A 20,519-nucleotide genomic window follows, 5' to 3' on the forward strand; every position below is an offset into this window, starting at 1 on the left:
CACTTCCCTTCTTACGAGGACACGGTCCCACGGGAGCAAGGCCCCATATTGTGACCTCATCTTAACCAATTCCATCTGAAACGAGCTGGTTTCCAAAGGCCACGTTCAGAGGCACTGGGGGGTTAGGACGTCAACATATGCCTTTGGGGGCCACAATTCCACCCTTAACTCTCTGGTAACCCACGTCCAAAGTGACGCTGCTCGGCCCGCAGGGCGGGTGGGGACGTACCGAGCACAGCCTGTCACCCGCAGAAACCACACGTTCGGGGGGCCGGCCCCTTGGCCGAGTGGTTAAGTTCGTGCGTTCTGCTTCGGCGGCCCAGGGTTTCCCCAGTTCGAATCCTGGGCATGGACATGGCACTACCCATCAAGCCATGCTGAGGCGGTGTCCCACATGCTACAACTAAAAGGACCCACAACTAAAAATATACAACTATGTACTGGGGAGGGGGCTTTGGGAGAAAAAGGAAAAAATTAAAAATTAAAAAAAAAATAAAAGAAACCACACGTTATCATGTCTGATCTGTTTTAAACATGAACCAAGACTCCCGGTGTCTCCTTCCACCTTCAGTACAGGCCTCTGTGGATCGTGGAGCGTCCAGTGCCCGGGTGAACCCGACACCGCCACACGCCCCTAACTGCATGCCCAGGGCACGTTCACCCGCCGAGCCTCGGTTTCCTCATCTGCAAAATGGGAGTGATGGCTGCACCTGCTCCATCTCACCCCAGACAAACGACAAAACCCCAGGGGGAAAGCCCAGCATGAGCTGCTGTTGCCAATTGTTGCCACGAATGTTTCTTCCTGCAGGGGGTCGACTCCTGGAACCCGACTCGCCGAGGGGCTGGTGGGGGGCAGGGCGGGGCATCAGGTCCCATGCTGTCTGCTCTTTGCCAAGATCCTCCCAGGGCATCGCGCGAGTGTGTGCTGAGCCGGCCTCCTCCCGCGATTGGCTAGTGTGAACCAACCCCAGCGGGCGGGGAGCAGAGCGCCACACTCCTCTGTGGGCACAGGCCCGGGCCACACCCCTCACCTGGGACGGCTGCCCCCCGCAAGGTCTGGGAAGAATGAGAGCACTGCCCGTGCCCTTTGGCGGTCACAGGGGACCCCACCCACTGCCATTGTTGGGGGAACGGGTGTGGGGGGCAGCAGAGAAGGAAGACACCTGTTTCAAGACGGAGCTTGGCCACCTACTCGCTGTGGACCCGGCACATCACGTCACCCCTCTGAGCCTCGCTTTATAGGCAGAGCCAGGAATGCTCAAGGCCCTGGTGGCAGGTCGCAGGGATAAAGGACTCTGAGAGGGCCATACCTGGCCACAGCGCAGGAGCTCAGAGCTGTCCACGGAGAAGCACAGGGCTGCACGACGGAGGGAGCGTTTTAGGAGTTCTAAACAAAGTAAACCTCTTTCTTTCTCTCTTTCTACACATGGGTGTGCACACACGTATGCACAATACCTTCAGATACAACCAGGAACACACACACACAATTGCATGTGCATGTGTACATATACACAGATGCATGCATGTATGCATGTACACACAGATGGACACACACGTGCATGCACACTGATGCATACATGTACACACCGGTGCACACAAGCTGGTGCATGCACACATGTACACACACCGGTGCATGCACACACAGATGCGTGCACACGTGTACACACACACAGCTGCATGCAGACACCCACAGGAACTGACTTGCGCACACACAAGCAACTAGCCTCTTCCTTCCATCCACATCAACCATCTATCGGTTTCAAAAAATTGCAACTTTCCAAACCACGGGATTAAATGCCTCTTTAGCCCCGTTTTTCAGAATACAATCTCACGTCTTAAAATCGCGATTTGGCACAGACGCTGCTATCGTCACGAGGCAGATCCGTTCAAGCAAAGACCACCAGGGTTCCCTCGCGCTGTGTTCTAATCTATTCAATAACATAGTAGAATAAAATACTTTAATGTCTCCAGCACACAGACCCCCACGAGGCCCACAGCTGCGCAGCAGCGAGACTGCTCAGTGGCTGGGCCCCTGCTTCCGCCGGTCTTCCTGGGGGCGAGGGGGGCTCCTGGCCCAGCAAACCACGGGGTCTTCATTAGAAGCCGCCCACCCCCGAGCCCTCCTAGTTCTGCCGTGACCCTTGTTTGAGAGACTCAGGAAGGGCTGGGGACGTGTTCTGTTGGCACTGGAAACAGGAGCCAGCTCAGAAGCAGCAGAAAGGGGCCGGGTTAGGGGGAGTCCATTCTGGAAAGCTGCCGGGCCCGATGGTCAGCTGACAGTGGACCCCCAGGCATGGGTTGGTCCACACCTGCCGAGTGGGTCTGGCCGTGAGCTCGGAGCCCAGAGCGGGGCCAGAATGCGTCAGGTCCCGCTTCCATCAGGCCGGGGGTCTACACGGTGCCTATGCCGCTGTCGCCGCCGCCGGGGCTGGGCGGCCTTGCCCGGTGGCCCACCGCGGAGCCCAGCCCCGCTCTGGAGCAGCCGCAGCATCTCGTGGTCCTTGTGGTCCAGCACGCGGGGCAGGAACAGCGAGGACTTCTGCGTGCGGCGCGTCTTGAAGCCCCTGCGGGGCCGGCCTTTGCCGTTCACCGACACGTACCACAGTCTCTCAGCGCTGGGCTGCCGCCGCACCCCGGGCCCGCCGGGCAGCGTCCGGTACAGCCGCGAGGCGTACGTGTTGTAGCCCAGCTCGTGGATCCGCTCCACGAACTCGCACTCCGCGCTGTAGTGTTCCTGTGGGGCGCGGGGGGAAGACACCACGGTCAGTGGCCACGGAGGCCACACGGGGAGGGGAGAGGGCGTCGGGGATGCTCCCCTGCTAGGCCAGCCTACCCTCCTCTGCTCCTGCCAGATCCAGCTGTGCATCCCGGAGCCTCGCGCACACTCGCCCCTCCACACCTTTGCCTGGGCGGTGCCCTCCGCCCGGCCTGCCCCTCCTCCCTCCTGCGTCTGGTGAACTTGGCCTCAGGATTTAGCTCAAGAGCCCCTTCCTCTGCTAAGATTTCCCCCAGCACCTCGGAAGACTGGCCTCTCCTGCGTCCCCTCTCTGGTCCCCCAGCTCCGTCGCCCCCTCCGCGGGCACTGACTGTGGTTGGGGCGGGGGGGCGTCCCCAGCACAGAGATGCGTGCTCGTCTCAGCAAAGGAGAGACCCAGTCTGCCCAGCCCGGGTGCCCTAGACGTCTGCCTGTGGCACGGACGTCAGCAGCACCGGACATCTGGACAAAGGAAGGGGCGATGCCCCAGTCGCTTTTGAATAAATTGCATAAATGAGAGAGAAGAAAGAGAACACGGAAGAGAGGAGGGAAGGGCAACGTGGTGGGGGTTTTACGAGCCCGGGTTTTCCATCCGTCAGCGAGTGTGGGTCCCAGCTCTGGGACTTGAACTCTGAGAGCCACTGTCTTGGCCTTGGGTCCCTGTCCCACAGGATGAAAGAGGGACAAACACGCACAGAGCAGAAGCTGGAAGCCTGGCAGGAAGGCCGCACCAGTGAACGGCACAGACACTGCCCTTCTTGGGGGGGAGTGCGGGGGGGGCCCCAGCACAAGCAGGATGGAGAGGAGGTTGATTGTCGGCAGAGGTTAGTGGGGACCCGTGTCAGCCTGGGACAGAGTTGGGGGATGTAGGTCCCTGCCCCCTCGGGTGCAGGCATCTGGAGGGTCAGAGGCGCAAACTCAGAACTGAAGGAGCTTCCACTAGTGCCCCTGAGGGGTTGCGTGGGGTCTCCCCAGTCAGGGCTGGGGAAGGGCTGGGTATGCCTTATGGCCACGCAGTCGAGGCTTCAGTTCCAGTTGCAGGCAGGGGGGCTCTCCAGGGGTCCCCCCACCCCAGTGCCTCCCTCCCTGCTCTGTGCTGGAGGGCAGGGCTGGGGGGCAGGGAAGAGCAGGTGGAAGGACTGAGCACTGGGCAGGGGGCAGGAGTGGGAGACCCTTGGGGTCTGTCTCCACTGGGGAGGGGGATAGGGCAGCTACTGAGTGCAGGTGGCCCTGAGGTCCCTGAGGGTCACGGGCTGGTCGGGGCCAGACCCCTGAACTGGGCAGTATGTGACCAGAAGGACCTCAGAAAGCAAACGTTTAAGTTCTGAACGCTTCTTTCCAAAGACAGGCAGGTCCAGAGGTGGGGGAGGGGGAGCTCCAGTTGGATCGAGGGCGCGGGCCCCCTCTCCCTCGGAGCCCAGCCCCTCTCTGCTCTCCGGCCCCTCAGCAGACACCTGGAGCTCCCTGGGTCACAGTACGGATGCCACTGCCCAAGACCAACCTCTGCACTTTACAGATGGGGAAACTGAGGCCCAGGGATGGTGCCAGGCCCCAAAGCACAGGTGGATCTGAGGCTGTTCTGGCCTGTGTTCGAGCCCTGGGCATGTGGGGCTCCGGGGCCGTCTGGGTGTGGGTGGGTGGGCTCATGGCAGACTTACCCGCGCGACCCCCCCCCCCATGCTGGGTAGGCTGCAGGAGCATCTGGCCCCCGTGCTGGACTGTGAGAAACTCAGCGGAGGGGAGGGTGCGTCCCCCAGGGCTGGGGCCCAGAGCCTAGGAAGCCAGAGAGTGGACTGTCTCTCTGCAGGGACATAGTCCTGTGAGCCTCCAAGAGCGAGGGGCTCAGGTCCTCCCGAGGAGGGCGCTCGGTGCTGGGGGGGACAGAGCACCTGCTCGCACCTTGCAGGGGCTCCTGGGGGGGCCGAGATGACCAGGAGGAAGGCGTCAGCTCAGGGCCGGGGCGCAGATGGCAGGGAACTGCCACCAAGACTCGCTGTGGCAACAATTCCCAACAGTCCCCACTGCCTGTCGGTCCCTGCTGTCCCACCCTGGACCCTCTGCTCCACAAGCCCCTCCCCCGAGTCCCTCGCACCCCGACTCCACTGTCCGTCCTTGTCCTGGGATGTGACAGCCTGCTGTCCTGGCTGCCCTTCCTTCTCAGGCTTTGCCAGCGCTCAGAGCCTCTCCAGAAAAGCCAGCCCGGGGCAGTGGGGGGTTGTGGGGGCTGGCACAGCTGCCACCCCCGTGGTTCTGAGCCCCAGGGGACCGGGCCCAGGGTGCAGGGATGGCAGAGCGGTCAGTGGGATGAAGGTGTGAGGAGGAAGTGGACTGAGAGACCTTCCCCAACGAGCTGATATTGGAGAGAGTCATTCATGAGGAGCCGGCACTTGCTGGTGAGCTTTTCAGGGATAGGAGCGTTCCAGCAGGTAAAGGAATGGGCACAGCATGGAGGGGCGAGCCTTGTGGCCTGTTCTGGAGGACTGAGGGAGGGTCCCGAGGCTGGAGGCGGGCACAAGCTGTGGAATGACAGTGGGGTTGGGAGCAGAAGGCGGTCCAGGCTGATTCTCCGTGGGCTGAGCTAAGGCACCGGGGTGATAATTTGTGGGTGACAGGGAGGACCTGGAGGCCATGACATGAGTGGATTTGCATTTTAGGAAGACCCCTCAGCATAGTTATGACATACGGTAGGTGCCCGAGATATTGATGAATGAAGGAATGAATACCGGGTGGATGGAAGGAAGGAAGGAAGGGAAGGAGGGAGGGAGGGCGGGAGGAAAGGTGGATGGATGAATGAAAGGGTGGATGGATGGATGGATGGATGATGGATGGATGATGGATGGATGATGGATGGATGGCGGATGAATGGATGGATGATGGATGGATGGTGGATGGATGGATGATGGATGGATGGGTGGATGCGGAAGGGAGGGAGGGAGTATGAGTGGGTGGATGGGTGGATGGATGGATGGATGGATGGATGTTGATGAATGGATATTGATGGATGGATGGATAGATGGATGGATAGGTGGATGGATGGGTGGATGGATGGATGGATGGATAGATGGATGGATGGATGGATGGATGGACGGATGGATGGGTGGACAGATGGATGGATGGACGTTGATGGATGGATGGATGGATGGATACATTGATGGATGGATGAATGGAGGGATGGATGGATGGATGATGGATGGATGGGTGGATGATAGATGGATGATGGATGGATGATGGATAGATGGATGATGGATGGATGGATGGATGATGGATGATGGATGGATGACGGATGGATGGATGGATGGATGGACGGATGGATAGATGGATGGATGGACAGATAATGGATGGATGGATGGATGGATGATGGATGGATGGATTGATGAATGGATGGACAGATAATGGATGGATGGATAGATGGATGATGGATGGATGGATTGATGGATGGATGGACAGATAATGGATGGATGGATAGATGGATGATGGATGGATGGATTGATGGATGGATGGATGATGGATGGATGGATTGATGGATGGATGATGGATGGATGGATTGATGGATGGAAGGACAGATAAGGAATGGATGGATGGATGATGGATGGATGGATGGATGGATGGATGATGGATGGATGGATTGATGGATGGATGGACAGATAATGGATGGATGGATGGATGATGGATGGATGGATGGATGGATGGATGATGGATGGATGGATGGATGGATGATGGATGGATGGATGATGGATGGATGGATTGATGGATGGATGGACAGATAATGGATGGATGGATAGATGATGGATGGATTGATGGATGGATGGACAGATAATGGATGGATGGATGGATGGATGGATGATGGATGGATGGATGGAGAGATAATGGATGGATGGATGGATGGACGATGGATGGATGGATGGATGGGTGGATGATGGATGGATGGATGATGGATGGATGGATGGATGATGGATGGATGGATAGATGGATGGATGGGTGGATGGGGAAGGGCGGGAGTATGAGTGGGTGGATGGATGGATGGATGGATGGATGGATGGAAGGAAGAAGGAAAGGTGACTGGATGGACGGATGGACAGATGGATGGATGGATAGATGGGTGGACTGATGGATGGATAGGATGGATGGATGGCTGGGGAAGGGAAGGAGGGAGTATGAGTGGGTAGATGGATGCATGGATAGAAGGAGGAAGGAAAGGTGACTGGATGTATAGATGGATGGATGGACAGAAGGAGGCAGAGGCTGGAGACCAGCAGTCTGGTCCCAAGGCTGTTTTAATGGTCCAGGTGGGAGGTGATGGAGGCCTGAGTTATAAGGGCACCAGCTGCGGGGCTAAGGCAGAGGAGCAATGGGTGTGGACTGAAGAGAGAGACTCAACAGGTACTGTTGAGGGCTTGGAAATTGACTGACTGGAGGCTGAGAGAGAAGGCGTCCACCATGCCTCCCAGCCTACCTTGGGCTTGAGTAAGTGGCTGGTGGGGCAATAATTATGGTGGGGGGTCAGGGAAGCCGCTGAGTTCAGTTGCCCGGGGTCTTTGAGCCGTCAAGATTTTTGGGGGGTGATCTATAACTCAGAAGGGAGGTCAAGGCTGGAAGTGGGAGCTGTCAGAGTGCAAAGGCCACCAAGCCACAGAAGGGGATGAGCTGGCCTGGGACGTGAGAAACAGGTTGACAGCCAAGACCCGGGGGCCCAGACAGCCAAGGGGTGGGGCAGTGGGAACAGCGCCCGCAGGCAAGGAGGCGGTCCCCAGGATGGGGGCATGGGGTGGCAGGAGACAGGCGTGGCAGCGAGCAGCCTCACGTCCCAGGCTATCTGCAAGGCAGGGAGACCTTCCTGAAAAGTTCCACACCATCCAGCTGGACCTCCCGGCCACCCCCCATGGGGCCGGGAACCTCTCCTCCTCCTTCCCCAGAGCCAGCACTGTCAACTCATGGGTTCAGAAGCCACAGGCAGACTCTGATCCACTGGGATCTGCCAGATCATGCTTTGTTCTGTGCCCCAGGGCCCCGGGCTGGGGCCCCCATACAAGAGATGGCAGAGACCTTCAGCTTCCCTCCGGATTCAGCCCTCCCCGCCCGACTCTGTGAACTTCCCCAGCGTGGGCGGAAGGCCCTCTGTGGTCAGGAAGACCCGGACCATCCCCGCAGGCCGACAAGACCCCCTTCCTGGGCGTCCCCTCTCCCTAAGGGATAGCAGCGGCTGTGGGTGGTCTGAGGCTGTTTCAGGAACAGAAAGTCAGTTCCACTCCCTCAGCACCAGGGGCAAGGGCCCCGAAGGGTCTGGAAGGCCAGAGTCCACCTCCAGGAAAGCTCAGACCAGACCCGGGCTGGGGGCATGTCCAGATAAACCACAACTGGTGTTTGGAGCCTGTGGCAGCACACAGAAGAGGCTGGGCAGAGGGTCCCTCCTCCCAGAAACAGCTTCTCCGGAGTGGTCAGGGTAAACACACAGTGCATTCCAGCTCATGCATTTCCTTTAGCAAAACAGCGAAAACCTGTGCTGAAATCATCGGCTTGAAGGAGGGTTTTCCTGCGACTTCTCCTCACCACGCTTTGCCCGACTTCAAAGGGGGAGGGCAACGTGGGTGCGTTTCCCTGCCACCAGGGCTGAACCGAGGGATGGAGCTCACGGAGCTTGGTCCTCGGGCCGCGTCGTCTAGGTGACGTGTGGATGGAAAACCTCTCATTGCTCAAGGAAGCATCAGCCGAATTGCATGTAATGACTGGTTGCAGGTTGCAAATTTCCTAGCTCCGTGTACTTCACTCCGTGTCTTTCCCGCCCCCGCCCTTGCAGAGGGCACTGCCAACACCCACAGGGTCACGGGACCCTTTTTGTTTGCGGGAGCCCAGACCATAGATGGAGTGGGCTCCAGCCTGTGTGCCTGGGACACAGGCACCATCTCCCTCTCGTCTTGCTTCCAAGCACTGACAGCTCTTGCTTCTGCCCCCGTGGGGAGGACTGGCTGTGTCCCACCCTGCTTCCTCCTCTCCCTGCCCCCCAGGGGAGTTCTGGGTGAGCCGACAGGAGGGCTGCTGCCCAATGCACACCCTTGTTTCGCCCCAAGGCTCACTTGGGTCCATTTATTTCCGCGGAAATCAGAGGGACTGTCTCTCCCCTGCTCTCGGCTACCTTGAGGGAAGGGCAATAATGGTGAGCACAAAACGTTTGGAGGGACCTTTTCTAACCCGGCAGCACTGGAGGACGTAAGACCTGTCTAACCCCCAGCGTGGCCCTCCTTATGGGCCGTGCGCCTAGTCCTCCAAGCGACTGAAAGAGCACTGGGCGTGGAGCCCCAGGGCCTGGGGTTCTGGCCCCGGCTCAGGGACTGCACATCCCTGGGCAAAAGCATTATCTTGCTCATGTCCCCTCTGTCCCCTGACGTGATGTTTAAGGGGGATGGCTGCTCTCACAAGACTGAACTCACCGAAGCGTAGAGCCGGCCCCGCTCGTTCATGGCCAGGTACCGCCCGGAGAAGAGGCCCTTGATGGCCACAATGCCCACCTCCACTGCCGTTATCTCCAGGATACCTGGGAAGATTCAGGAAGGTTCGTCACTCCCTCCACCTCCCAGACAGCCCAGAGGGGAGGGCTGAGCGCCCGCTGGCCTGGCCCGAAGCAGCACCCCGGCTCGGGGGAGCGGGTGGGGACAGTGGGAGCAACACATACCCAGGCGAGGGGACTTTGGAAATTCAGAGGAGGGAGAAATTACCGGGCAGGGAGTGAAGCCAGAGGAGCACCAGGGAAGGCTTCTCCAGGGAAAAGAATTCCAGCCGGGGGGAATAATGAAGCTAACATTTGTCCTCGCTGACTCCGTGCCGGGCACAGCGGTCAAGCAGGACGCGGAGCTCTTGCAGCCACTCAACAACCCTGCCCGCTAGTTTCACGAGACTGCTGAGGTTTAATGACTTGCCCAGGACATCACACAGGCGTTTGAGCTGGAATTCAAACCCCATCTGCAGATCCCAGAGTCTGAGCTCCCCACCTACGCTGCCTGTCCTAGAGGCCTGTGGAGTCCTGGGAGGGGGGACCCAGCCACCCTCGATGAAGCCGGCTGATAATATAATCCACACGGTGCACTGATGGTGCCAGCCAAACCTGCTGGCCCTGGACCTGGGCGGGAGATAACTGTCCAAAGGGGAGGCCTGGGATGCCAGATGTCGGCAAGAAGCCCCTTTAGACCCAGAGCTCACAAAGGGAAGCTGGCCCCGGCTCTCCCACTCCTCACTGTATGTAAGAAAATTTAAATCTATTCTAATGCCTTCCTTCTGGACACAAGCATGCTTTTTCATGGTGGCCTGCAACAAAGGCCCAGGTGGGGCCATTGTCCCTTGAGAAGGCCCTCGGGGCGCTGGGGCATCAGCCGGTGCCCTCTCCAGGGGGCGCATCTCTGGGCGCACGCCTGGCCCCCAGCATGACAGCGATCATAGGGTCAGATGCGGGGCCACCGGAGGCGCGCCGGGGCGCAGGTTCTCGCGTTCCGGGGACGTAGGCTGGGCGCATCCGCGGCGCCGGCCAGAGAACCAGAGAGGCGCCCGTCTGGATGGGGGACAGGGGCGGCTGCGGGTGCGTGCCCTCTTCTGCCTCCAGGCTGCCCGCCTTGGATGCCCCAAGAATTTGGACCCTCTGCAAATCCGAGGGGGAGACTGGATTTGGAGAGAACCGGGGTGTCGCCGAGAGGCGAGCTCCGGCGCTCCCGTGGGCCCGTCCTGCGCACGGGGACGCCCTGGTGGCAGCTGGTCCTCATCGCGCGGCTCCAGAGGCGTCCTCGTAAGACGCCCTCGCACAGTTGCGGCTTTCCTCGAGGAAGCAGCGGTTTCCCGCCGCCGCCTTGAACCCACCGTACCTCTTCCTGCGCCCGGGGCGAGCGCCGAGCGCCGCGTCGCCGCGGAGGACCCGCGAGACCCTGGCCACACTCCCACGCTCCCCACTGCAGTCCTGCTGGACCCGGAGTTCGGGTCTCCTACTCCCCACCGGGCAGAGCTGCTTCGACCCCCTGGCTTTGCGCTCCTCGCAGGAGGGTTCAGCCCTGGTCACGGGCCCCGGGGCCGGAGGAGCCAAACCTGGAGCGTCGCGGGACTCTGGCTGTAGCGCAGTCCCGCCGCGGGTCCCCGCTGCGGCACGGGGTAGGGGTGTCTCTGTGCCCCCAGACCCGGGGGGACGCCCCTCCATCCTCGTAACCCGTATGCCGCGGCCCCCAACCCGGCGGCCGGTGCGTCCACCCTGCTTCGCTCTGCTGCCAAGGGTGGAGGAGAGAGGGCTGCGGCTTCTGGCCCCGAGAAATGACTCTCGGTGGCGGCCGCGGCCCGGGAACCCCGCGCTGCCGGGCGAGAGTTTTCCGCGCAGAGGCAGCGGCGCGAGGCGGCCACCTGGGCGGCCGCGAGCGCGCAGGGCGGAGGGGACAGACGGCGGGGCGCTCCGGGATCGGCCAAAGGAGGAGGAGAAGTCAAAACAATAAAGAGGATGACATATGCCTCCTCCGGCGACTTTTCTCCGAAAGACTCAAAGGGCTCAAACTTGTCAGGGCCACCGAGCCCAGTGGAGCAGGGGGGAGCCCCGAGACGGCCAGCTGCGCGCCCCCTCGGACGAGAGGGCAGTGGGGAGGGGAGGCCGGGCCGGCTGGCCCCGACAGCGGGCTGCAGCCGCCAGTGCCCACTTCGGACGTGAGCTTCTCCCCCCCACCCCCACCCAGTTCCCCTCGTGCTCTTCTCCTGGACGTGGAGGGGAGAAAAGGGGACCCCGAGGGTCTCCCTCTGGCAGTGGTGGGTGGTCCACTTTCCCGGTCACCCTTCGCGCGCCTTCCTTTCTCCCGGGGCACACCGCTCCTCCCCGGGGACCCCCGCCGCGGCGCCGCGGGTGCCGGACACTCACTGTAAGCGCTGTTCTCCAGGCTGCCGTTGACGCGGCCGTTTGGGTGTAGCTGGAGGTGGTACTTGGTGGCGCAGTAGAGTTTGCGGCGCCGGGGCGCCCCGCCGAGGTGCTCGTAGACGCCGCCGCGGCCGCCCGCATCGCGCCGCAGCCGCGCCCCGGGGCCCGCGGCGGGCCAGCCGGGCTCCAGGAGGCTGAGAAGCAGGAGCCAAATCAGGCCCATCGTGGCATCGCGCCCGCCCCGCGGCGGCGGCGGCTGCAGGCGAGCGCGGCGCCCATGGAAGGGGCGGCAGCGGGGCCGGGGCGAGGCGCTCGGAGCGAGCCGGCTCCCGCGCCTGGCGGTGCCGACTCGGGCTCCGCGGAAGGTGGGGGGAGGGGAGGGAGTGGAGGGAGGGTGGAAGGGAGGAGAGCGAGAGAGAGAGAAAGAGAGAGAGATCTCTTAATTTCTACCCAGGATCGGGTGAAAATTCCGTTGCTGCGCAAAACACTGAAAGAAAAGACGGTTCGGCAACAAAAGGCCGACGTGGTCCCCAGGCGGAGGGGCGGGAGGGGCGGGAGGCCGGGCGGGCGGGTGGGGAGCCCGGCGGGGCGCGGGGTTCGGGCCCGGCGCCGCCCGCGCACACTCGCCCCCCGCGCACGGCCGTCGAGCCGCGGCTCCGCTCCGCGGCGCGCCTCGCGCCCCCGCGCGCCCTCCCGGCTCTGAGAGGTCCCTCCCCCGCCCCTCCTCCGCCCCCTCCCCCAGACCAATTATGCCTCCGAAAATTATAGACCGAGGCCTCGAGGCGGCCGCCCCGGGCCCTGTCACCCCCTCCCGGCCCCCATCAATCCCCCGGCACAATGGGAACGCCGCCGATGACTGATGTCCGCGAAAACAACTTGCGGGGAAGTCGCGCTGACAAACGCCCATTAAAGGCGGCGCATAATGAAGGGGGCCGCGGAGGGCGGCGGAGGGGAGGGCCGGGGCGCGGGCGCGCGTGGGGGTCCCGGGGTTGCGTCTGCGCCCAGAGCTCCCTGCCGGAGCCTGGGCGCTGTCCCCGGCGGCCCGAGGTGTGGCGGGCCCCGCGGGAGGTGCTTCGTCCTGTCGCGCACCCCAACTGGGCGGATCCGGAAGGGTGAGGTTTTCATTCACACGTCGGGCGGGCCCCAGAGGGTCCAGTCCCAGCAGTGGACCAGAGAGGGGGCTGGGGAGCTGGGGGTTGGGGGGTGGGGAGACCAGAGAGCCAGAGAAAGGGCACAGAGACAGAGAGCCCCAGAGAGCATGAGAGACAGACACAGAACGAGGGGAAGGAAGCGAGTACAGGAGAAATATGCCAGAGATCCACAGACAGGGAGAAGGAGAGAGAGACCAAGAAACAGATGGAGTCGGAGAGAGTGTGGGAGGGTTCCCCAGAGAAAAGCATGGAAGTCTGGTGGCCACAGAGAAGGGAGAGGAGAGAAGAGAGCAGTAGTGACAGTCCAGGGGGAACATCCCCACCTGGTGGGTCCTGAGCAGCCATGTGGATGCCCCTGGAGTGTGTGGGGGGCCGTCTCCCCTGGGGACCCCAGTGAAGAGGGGCTCCAGACACAGTGTTGGGAAAAGCCACATCCCTGCTCCCTTCTCTTGCCCCCCTGGCCTCTGCCCTCTAGCAGCCCCCTGGCCGGCAGCCCACTGGATACTGACAAGGGGGCTCAAGTAGGGGGGCTTTGCCAGCTGGGTGGAGGGTCCAGTGCGGGGTCCAGCGGTCTAGACCACAGCCTTGGCATGAAGTTGACCAGGGGCTCTGGGACGAGCCATGTGGGCTGGCGTCCCCTTGCCCATCCCTTCTACTTGCATCAGGGTTTGGGACCTTGGTCCTTCCTGGGGGAGGGGCTAGTGTGCCGGGCACGGGGTGGGGGGTTCCCTCGAGTTGCAGGAGCTGGTACATCCCATAGGGACATTTCTCACCGCCCTCTAGCCTAACACCAATGAGGCAGTGTGTCCTCAGTGAGTCCACTCCAGTTGGCTCAGTGCCTGAGTGGCCTTGGGGTTGGGGGGCACCCCCAGGGCATCCTCCGGTACCTCAGTCCTTGGGGAGGGGGCTCCTGGCCAGGGTCCGTCTAGTAAGAGCCTGTGAACAGTCAAAGACCAGGCCACCGATTGCTGGAGCCCCAGACTGCTAACGATGGAGCCTAACTGCAGGGGACAGAGCCTAGAGGAGGGCTCTCCTGCTGGGGCTCCACCCCCAGTCCTGGCCTGGGACCTGCTGGTCACGTGGACTTCCTATGAGTTCACATGAGACACAGCGAGGGCTGTTGGTACCCTCAATGCTGTTAGATCCGCTTCTGGGACTCAGGTACCTTCCGGCACAGTGTCAAAAGTCAGCAGCATTCAAGAGAGAAAGGAAGGAAGAAATTCAGAGGCAGAGAGCGTGAGGGCAATTGCGATCTGCGGGGGCTGGGGGCGGGCAGGGTTTCCGATGCCCCGTTTCTGGACCACAGGCCTCAGTTTCCTCCGCTGCAGGCGGCCTCCGGAAGATGGGTAGCCACCAGGAAAACCTGACAGAGGATGGTCTCGGTTCTCAGCCTCGCTCCTGCTCCACACCCGGGCCCCAGCGGCGTCCTGGAACTAGTTTCAATCCCACCACTGCAGGTCAGACTGTGCCCACCCCAAGGGTGGCCTGCAGCCTAGAACTGGGAGGGCCACCTATCCCCTAGCGGGGGTCCCCGGGGGGCTGGAGGGCCAGAGGGCAGGAGGTTTGGCTGGGTTTGTTCACTGTTGCACGCTCAGCCCCTAGACGGTGCCTGGCACACAGTGGCCCCCTCAGTACCTACTCCTCAAATGAATGAATGAATGAATGAATGATGGCCACTTCCTTGCCATGGTGCCTTGGCCATGTAGCATTGTCCCTTCTGAGATGCTGGTTCCTCATGTATAAAATGCCTCAAATACGCCTGGAGAGGTGCCTGCCGCCATATCAGCTCAGAGCGCGCCCTGTCACAGGGGTCACAGTTCGTTATGCAAACCGCCAGGCCTTAGAGAGAGACCTGGGGTGCTACTAGCAGTGACAGTGGGACAGCAGGCGCCCATGGCATTCCCTTCCCGGGTCCCTCCAGTGGCCCCGGCTCACCATGGGCATTCTTGTTGGCTCGACTTCGGGGCAGCAAAGCTCCTGGGCATGTTTTCTCTGTCCCCCGAGCCCTGGCGAGAGCCACCCTGATGGCACAGGGAGCAGTTTAAAGCCCGCAGCCTCCTCCCCTGCCCCAGGCCCTGCAGCAGCCCCATCCTCTGCTAGAGTTGAGGGGACCACCCCCGTCTGCACCCCCAGTCCACTGCCTACAGCCTCTCCACGGCTTTGCTCACCCACCCACCCACCCACTGAGGCTTTCCTCTTCATCTAAACCACTCTGTCCTCCATCTTTCCTGGCCCAGGAAACCCCCTGGACGCCCCCACGGGCCTGGGCTGGGCTCCGGACATGGCTGGGCTGCCAGGCCCTCGGAGGCTGGGGCCCAGGGAGGCCAGGGAGGGGCACTGACCTCGTGGCATCTTCCTGGCAGGCCCTTCACAAAGTGGAGCCGGGCCGGGCTAGGCTGAGGCACCCACACCACCCACCCACGGCCACCTCCGCCCCTCCCCCCAGCACGGAACCAGGTGGGGGGATATAATGCGGTAATAGCGACCCTGTTAATTGCTTCCAAATGGTCACTGCAGCCATTTGACTAATTGGTCTCTTCCAGACCCCGGCCTGGACACCCCCAGGCCTGGCCCCGGCCCACCTCGCCACCACTGCTGGGGTGTCTGCTCAGGGTCCCCCCACCCCACGTCCTCTCCCAGCCCTATCTGGTACCTGGGTGACCCTCTGTGATCCCACCCCCAGGTCCAGGCCCCACGCCTCCAGACTCTCCTCCTGGAGAGGGAGCCCGGGGCCGGGGGGAGGGGACAGAGGGGACACAGTACCCTGTGATGTGGTCCCAGCCTGCCCACCAGGGTGACTGTCAGATCTGGTGCTGGCTCTGGGCCCCAAACTCGCTCTAATTATGCCCCCCAAGAGTGGTGGGAGAGAGACCTGGCCTTCAGTGTGCCAGCCTGGAGCCAGCGGGCCCTGAAATCCTATGGGCAGCCCTGCTCTGCCCTACTTTACAGATGAGAAACGGAGGCTCAGAGAGGCAAAGAGAATTCCTCAGGGTCACACAACTTGGAGGTGAGGCGAGGTGATGAGAACCTCCATTGCTTGGCCTCAGCTTGGGCACTGGCCTGCCATCCCCCAACAAGCTTTGGGGTCCAGGGCCTGAGCAGGAAAGTGAGGGAAACCGAGCCTGTCCCAGCCCCCACCTTTGCTTCTGGCAGGGTTAGAAGCCATGGAGAACAGGTTGGTTCTTGAAGGTGGCCTCTCCACGCCCAGCTGGGGTCAGTTCTCTGCCCGGTGGATGCTGCCTCTGGGTAGACCAGCTAGCTGCTCTCCAGCCAAGGCCCCAACGCTCTGCGGGCAAAGCCTGGTCCAGTGCCCACCAGGTGGGGGTACAGCTACCTTAGGGGGGGCTCCTGGATGGCACCTGGCTAGGGGGCTCCTTGGCACCAGACGTTCCAGGAACCCTGGGCCAGAGGGGCCGTCCCGAGGGGGCCTGAACTCTGCCTGTGCCCAGGAGAAGGAGGGTTGCTGGGCACAGAAAGGAGCAGGATCCCCGCTCTCCTTCACGCCCGCAGGACCTCGGGGGGAGTCCAGCTCCGAAATAGCATCTCGGGCCAGGAGCGCCCCAAGTGCATAGCGGCTGAGCCAGTAGGCGAATGAGAGACCCAGAAGGGCGACTGGAAGCCTGGGGGCCTGGGGCTGGGACCCCCCCCCCCCAAGCAGAGCCTTCCTTAAAATTTGTTTTCATTTTAAAGAGCTTTATTGAGATGGAATTTACATGGCCCCCTATTCACCCATTCAAAGTGTATAGTTAACGGCTTCTAGTATATTCACAGAGTTGTACAAGCAACAATTTTAGAATCTTGTCATCACCCCAAAAGAAACCCCACCCCCTTTAATCATCACCCCCTCCCTCTCAAATTCCCCCTCAGCCCTAAGCAACACTAATTTCCTCTCCATCTCTGGAGAGTTCCCTATTCTGGACGTTTCACAGTTTCACATAAATGGGATCATGTGACATCTGACCTTTTGTGTCTGGATCCTTTCGCTCAGCATTCTGTTCCGAGGTTCGGCCACCTCTTGGCGTGTGTCAGTGCTTTGCTCCTTTTCCTGGCTGACTAATATTCCATCATACACATGACCCCACTTATTTATCTGTGCCTCCGCTGATGGACCTGGGGTCGTTTCCTGGCTGTGTGGCCATCATGAGGCCCCAAGCTGAGTCTTACGGGGAGGAGAGGCCTCCTTTCAGGGTGGAGGGGAGGAGGAGAGACGGATGCACACCTTGGGCTGCCCTCATTCTTCCTCACAAGCCCTCAGAGCCCGGCATGGGGCCACACACGGAGCAGTCGGTGTGAGCAGGAGTGCGGCCTCTGGAGACGGCAGCCTGCGTCTGTGGCCTCTGGCACACGGCCAGCCGTGTCCGTGCCTCAGTCTCCTCATCGGTGAGAATCACGCCCCACTGCACGTGCGGGGCATCAGGGTTCCACGGTGAGCAAGCAGATCAGTGCCCGACATGGGCATCCTCACCACTGTGACCGCGGCCCCCAGCAGCGGCCAGTGCCGCCATGAACCATCTCAAAAGGGGCCTCGGGGGAAAGAGCAGGAGGATAATGCAGTGAGAGCTGTATGAGTCAGCAGGCTGCCATAACCAAGTCCCCCACCGCGGGCGGCTTAAACCACAGACGTTTGCTGTCTCCCGGTCCTGGAGGCTGGACGGCCGAGGTCCAGGTGTGGGCAGGGCTGGTTCCCCGAGGCCTCTCTCCTTGGCGTGTAGATGCCGTCTCCTCCCTGTGTCCTCACAGGGTCGTCCCTCTGTGCACATCTGTGTCCTCATCTCCCCTTCTTATGGGGACCCCGGTCCTATGAGATTAGGGTCCACCCCAGTGACCCCATTTTACCTTAATTTCCTATTGAAAGGCCCCATCTCCAAATACAGTCACAATCTGTGGCTCTGGGGTTACGATTCCCACATATGACTTTGAAGGGACACAATTCAGCCCGTGACAAGTGCTAACAAGGAGGTGTGCCCCAGGCCTGTGGATGGGGTGCGGCGGAGTGGGGGCTGGGGGCTACAATGTGCACCCCCACCCCCCACCCCTGCATCTCGGCCTGGCCGAGCTCCATCAGAGCTAAGGAAGCAAACCCGCACCCACAAAATCACCCCTGCCATCCCCTCCCCCACCTCTGCGCACACGGGTCCCTCCGCCTGGGCGTCCCTTTCACCCTGTCCCTCGACAAGCTCCCGCTGTTCCGGCAGGCCCTAAGCATCGCGCCCGGCCGCGCCCACCTCCCCAGGCAGAGCGAGGCCCCCAGCCCCACGTGCCATCCTGATCCTGAGGCCTGTTGGGGGTCAGGTTCCTGCTGTTTCCTGCTCAGACAGCGCCCTGGGGAGGGCAGGCACGCCTCGTCCACCTGGGTCCCAGACTGTCCTGTGCACAGTGTGGAGAAGACCTTTAAGATGGTAGGTGGGGCAGAGACAGCGAGCTGGAGTTGGGGGGTCGGCCGTGGAGGGTGGGGGCATCTTGAGAACTGCTCTCAAGGGGCTGGCAGGGGTGGGGACCCCGGCTCCCCATGTCTGCATCTTCCCTTCCCCCAGTACCTCTGCAGCCTGACCCGAGTCTGCCGCGGAAAAGGGGTCCCGACTCAGCCACCTAGAGCAGGCTGCCGGGGGGTGGGAGGTCCTCGAAATCCAAGCGCAAGAGCTGGCATCAATGGTGGGTGGGCTCCAAATCTTGGTCTCTCTTGGGCCAAGGAGGGAGGTGCTTGAGTCCAGAATTTTCCAGAACCCCTCAGAATCCATTTTATGCTCTGTTCCCTGTGACTCCAGCCTGAGCACCCTTACAGCTGCCAGGTCCTGACGCCCATTTCAAGTCAGCACACGCGGCCAGGATGTCTCCCCTCCGCGTCTCGAGTCAGGTCCTCAGGTACAGTCCCGAGGGGCTGAGCGTATTACCACGGCGCCCGGGCTAGGGGGTGAGTTTCCAGCACGGGGAAATCTTGGAGCAAAGGCTTGGCCCCGTGTGACCTCGAGGGGCCTGTGACCCCGGTGACCAGCTATCGGTGCCCAAGCGGCAGGGACCCGTGCCTCTCTCAGCTTCTCTTGGAGAAGCTTGAAGGTCGCCCCAGCCCTCTCTAACGGATGCCGGCCCGGGCAGCTCCGTGGACCACGTCACCAAGGCCACGGGCAACTTCTGGGGACGCACGTCCGTCTTCTCACTCCAAGGCAAACTCAGGACCCCCCCCCCAAATCAAAGTGGAACCCTTCAGATGTGGCTGCCCCAAGCCCCCCGAGGATTTCATGATTTGGAGGGAAGCTTCTCAGCCACCTTGCTGGTGTGGGGACGTGGCCGGAGGCCCCAGCCTGGCAAAGGCAGTGAGGGAGTGAGGTCAGGAAGGGGCTGGGCTAAAAAACTAAAAACTCTTAGTTTTGTTAATGAGAAATGTTTCTCATTTCCCGACTTCAATGGGCCAGACTGGGACACTCACCTCCCACGCACTGAGCTGAGACCCTCCTACATGCCCGCGGCGGCTGCCCTCGGCCACAGGGCCGGCCTGGTTCCCAGGGCTGGTCCAGACCCCGTCACCGCCAGCTGCCAAGCGAACCGCCAGTGTCACCCGCAGGCCACCTGCGCCCCCCATTCTCGGTCTGGCTGCCACCACTCACCTCCAGGTGAAGGCCACGCCCCTCTCTTGCTCTTGGGCGTGGTCCGGCCCTGCCCAGCTGTCCAGCTCCTCCTGCCCCACCCTTGGCCGTGACCGGTCACTGTGAACTTCTTGCAGTCCCCAGGAGCACCAGTCCTGCCCCACCTTGGGGGTCTCCGCATTGTCTGTTCCCATCGCCTACAGCACCTGCTCCCCTCTCCCGCTCCCATTTTTGGCTTGTCCACATTCTTCTTGTTCTCCCCTCCTTGAAGGGGGTGCCCGTGTGCCCCCTCCATTGCCCGCACTCCCTGGCTGGGTCGGTGGTCCTCCTCCCAGCTCCCTGCCTCCATCTCACCCACGGGCCCTTACGTTTGAAGGAGGCCGGGACTCATCTGCTTTTCTCTGCTTCCTCGATGCCCCACCTGGGGCATGACCAAGGTCAATTCCCCAGAGATGATGAAGGAATGAATGAAATCTCCACAGCGTCCCCGGACCTGAGAATGTCGGTCATTTGAGTGACAAAGTGGAGAAAAGAAGGTCCTTATATGGGTCCTGACGAGGCTGGCCTGGGGGAAGGGGGCAAAACAGCATCGTCCCATCTGACTGCCCGGCCAGGGGGGCGGCCCATTTGGAGTCCCTATTTCCAGTAGGAATGGGGGGGGGGGCGCGTTTCTGGGACATTTGATTTGGAAAAACTCCAGAAAAAGTGTAGACTAGAACGTCACCCACTGCAGGAAGTGTGCAGCAGAAGCAGAGAGAGGATGATGCTAAGGCACCTTCTCAAACCGCAAAGAGCCCAGGCAGCAGGAAAAACCGTCAGGGCAGCTGAAAAGACCGAGAATGGGGCTCGGGCGTGTCCTGCGGCGTTGGAGGGCGTGCAAACCAGGGCCACCGTCACAAGGGATGTCGGCAGGATCTGTGACAGTGTCCATTGCATGCCCCCTGCGCTATGAACCCCAGGGGGCATTTTATCTTGCAAAGTCCACAAAGAATTATGCCCAAGAATGTCCCCTGCAGCGTCATTCACCAGGATATGAAGCCAGAAACAGCCCAGGCCACTCCGACACAGAGACTGATGGAACAAATGCTGCGGGCACATAGCAGCGTGCAGCTGTCCCGATGGCAGTGAGACAGAAGGTTCTCGGGGCTGGGGGGCAGCGGGGCCTG

The 20,519-nt window shown here is 61.4% G+C and overlaps 1 protein-coding gene across 1 annotated transcript; it reads right to left on the reverse strand.

Annotated features, from left to right (window-relative positions):
- Positions 1-1,971: 1,971 nt before the first annotated feature.
- FGF3 (fibroblast growth factor 3) lies at positions 1,972-11,844 on the reverse strand. The gene is made up of 3 exons (XM_008510913.2): positions 11,625-11,844; positions 9,181-9,284; positions 1,972-2,734 (listed from the first exon to the last, which is right to left on the reverse strand). The coding sequence occupies exons 1-3, from the start codon at positions 11,842-11,844 to the stop codon at positions 2,363-2,365; spliced, it is 696 nt and encodes a 231-aa protein (XP_008509135.2). The 3' UTR covers positions 1,972-2,362.
- Between the last annotated feature and the right edge of the window lie 8,675 nt (positions 11,845-20,519).

This window comes from Equus przewalskii, chromosome 11 (assembly GCF_037783145.1).
Source record: "Equus przewalskii isolate Varuska chromosome 11, EquPr2, whole genome shotgun sequence".
Classification (NCBI taxonomy): Eukaryota; Metazoa; Chordata; class Mammalia; order Perissodactyla; family Equidae; genus Equus; species Equus przewalskii.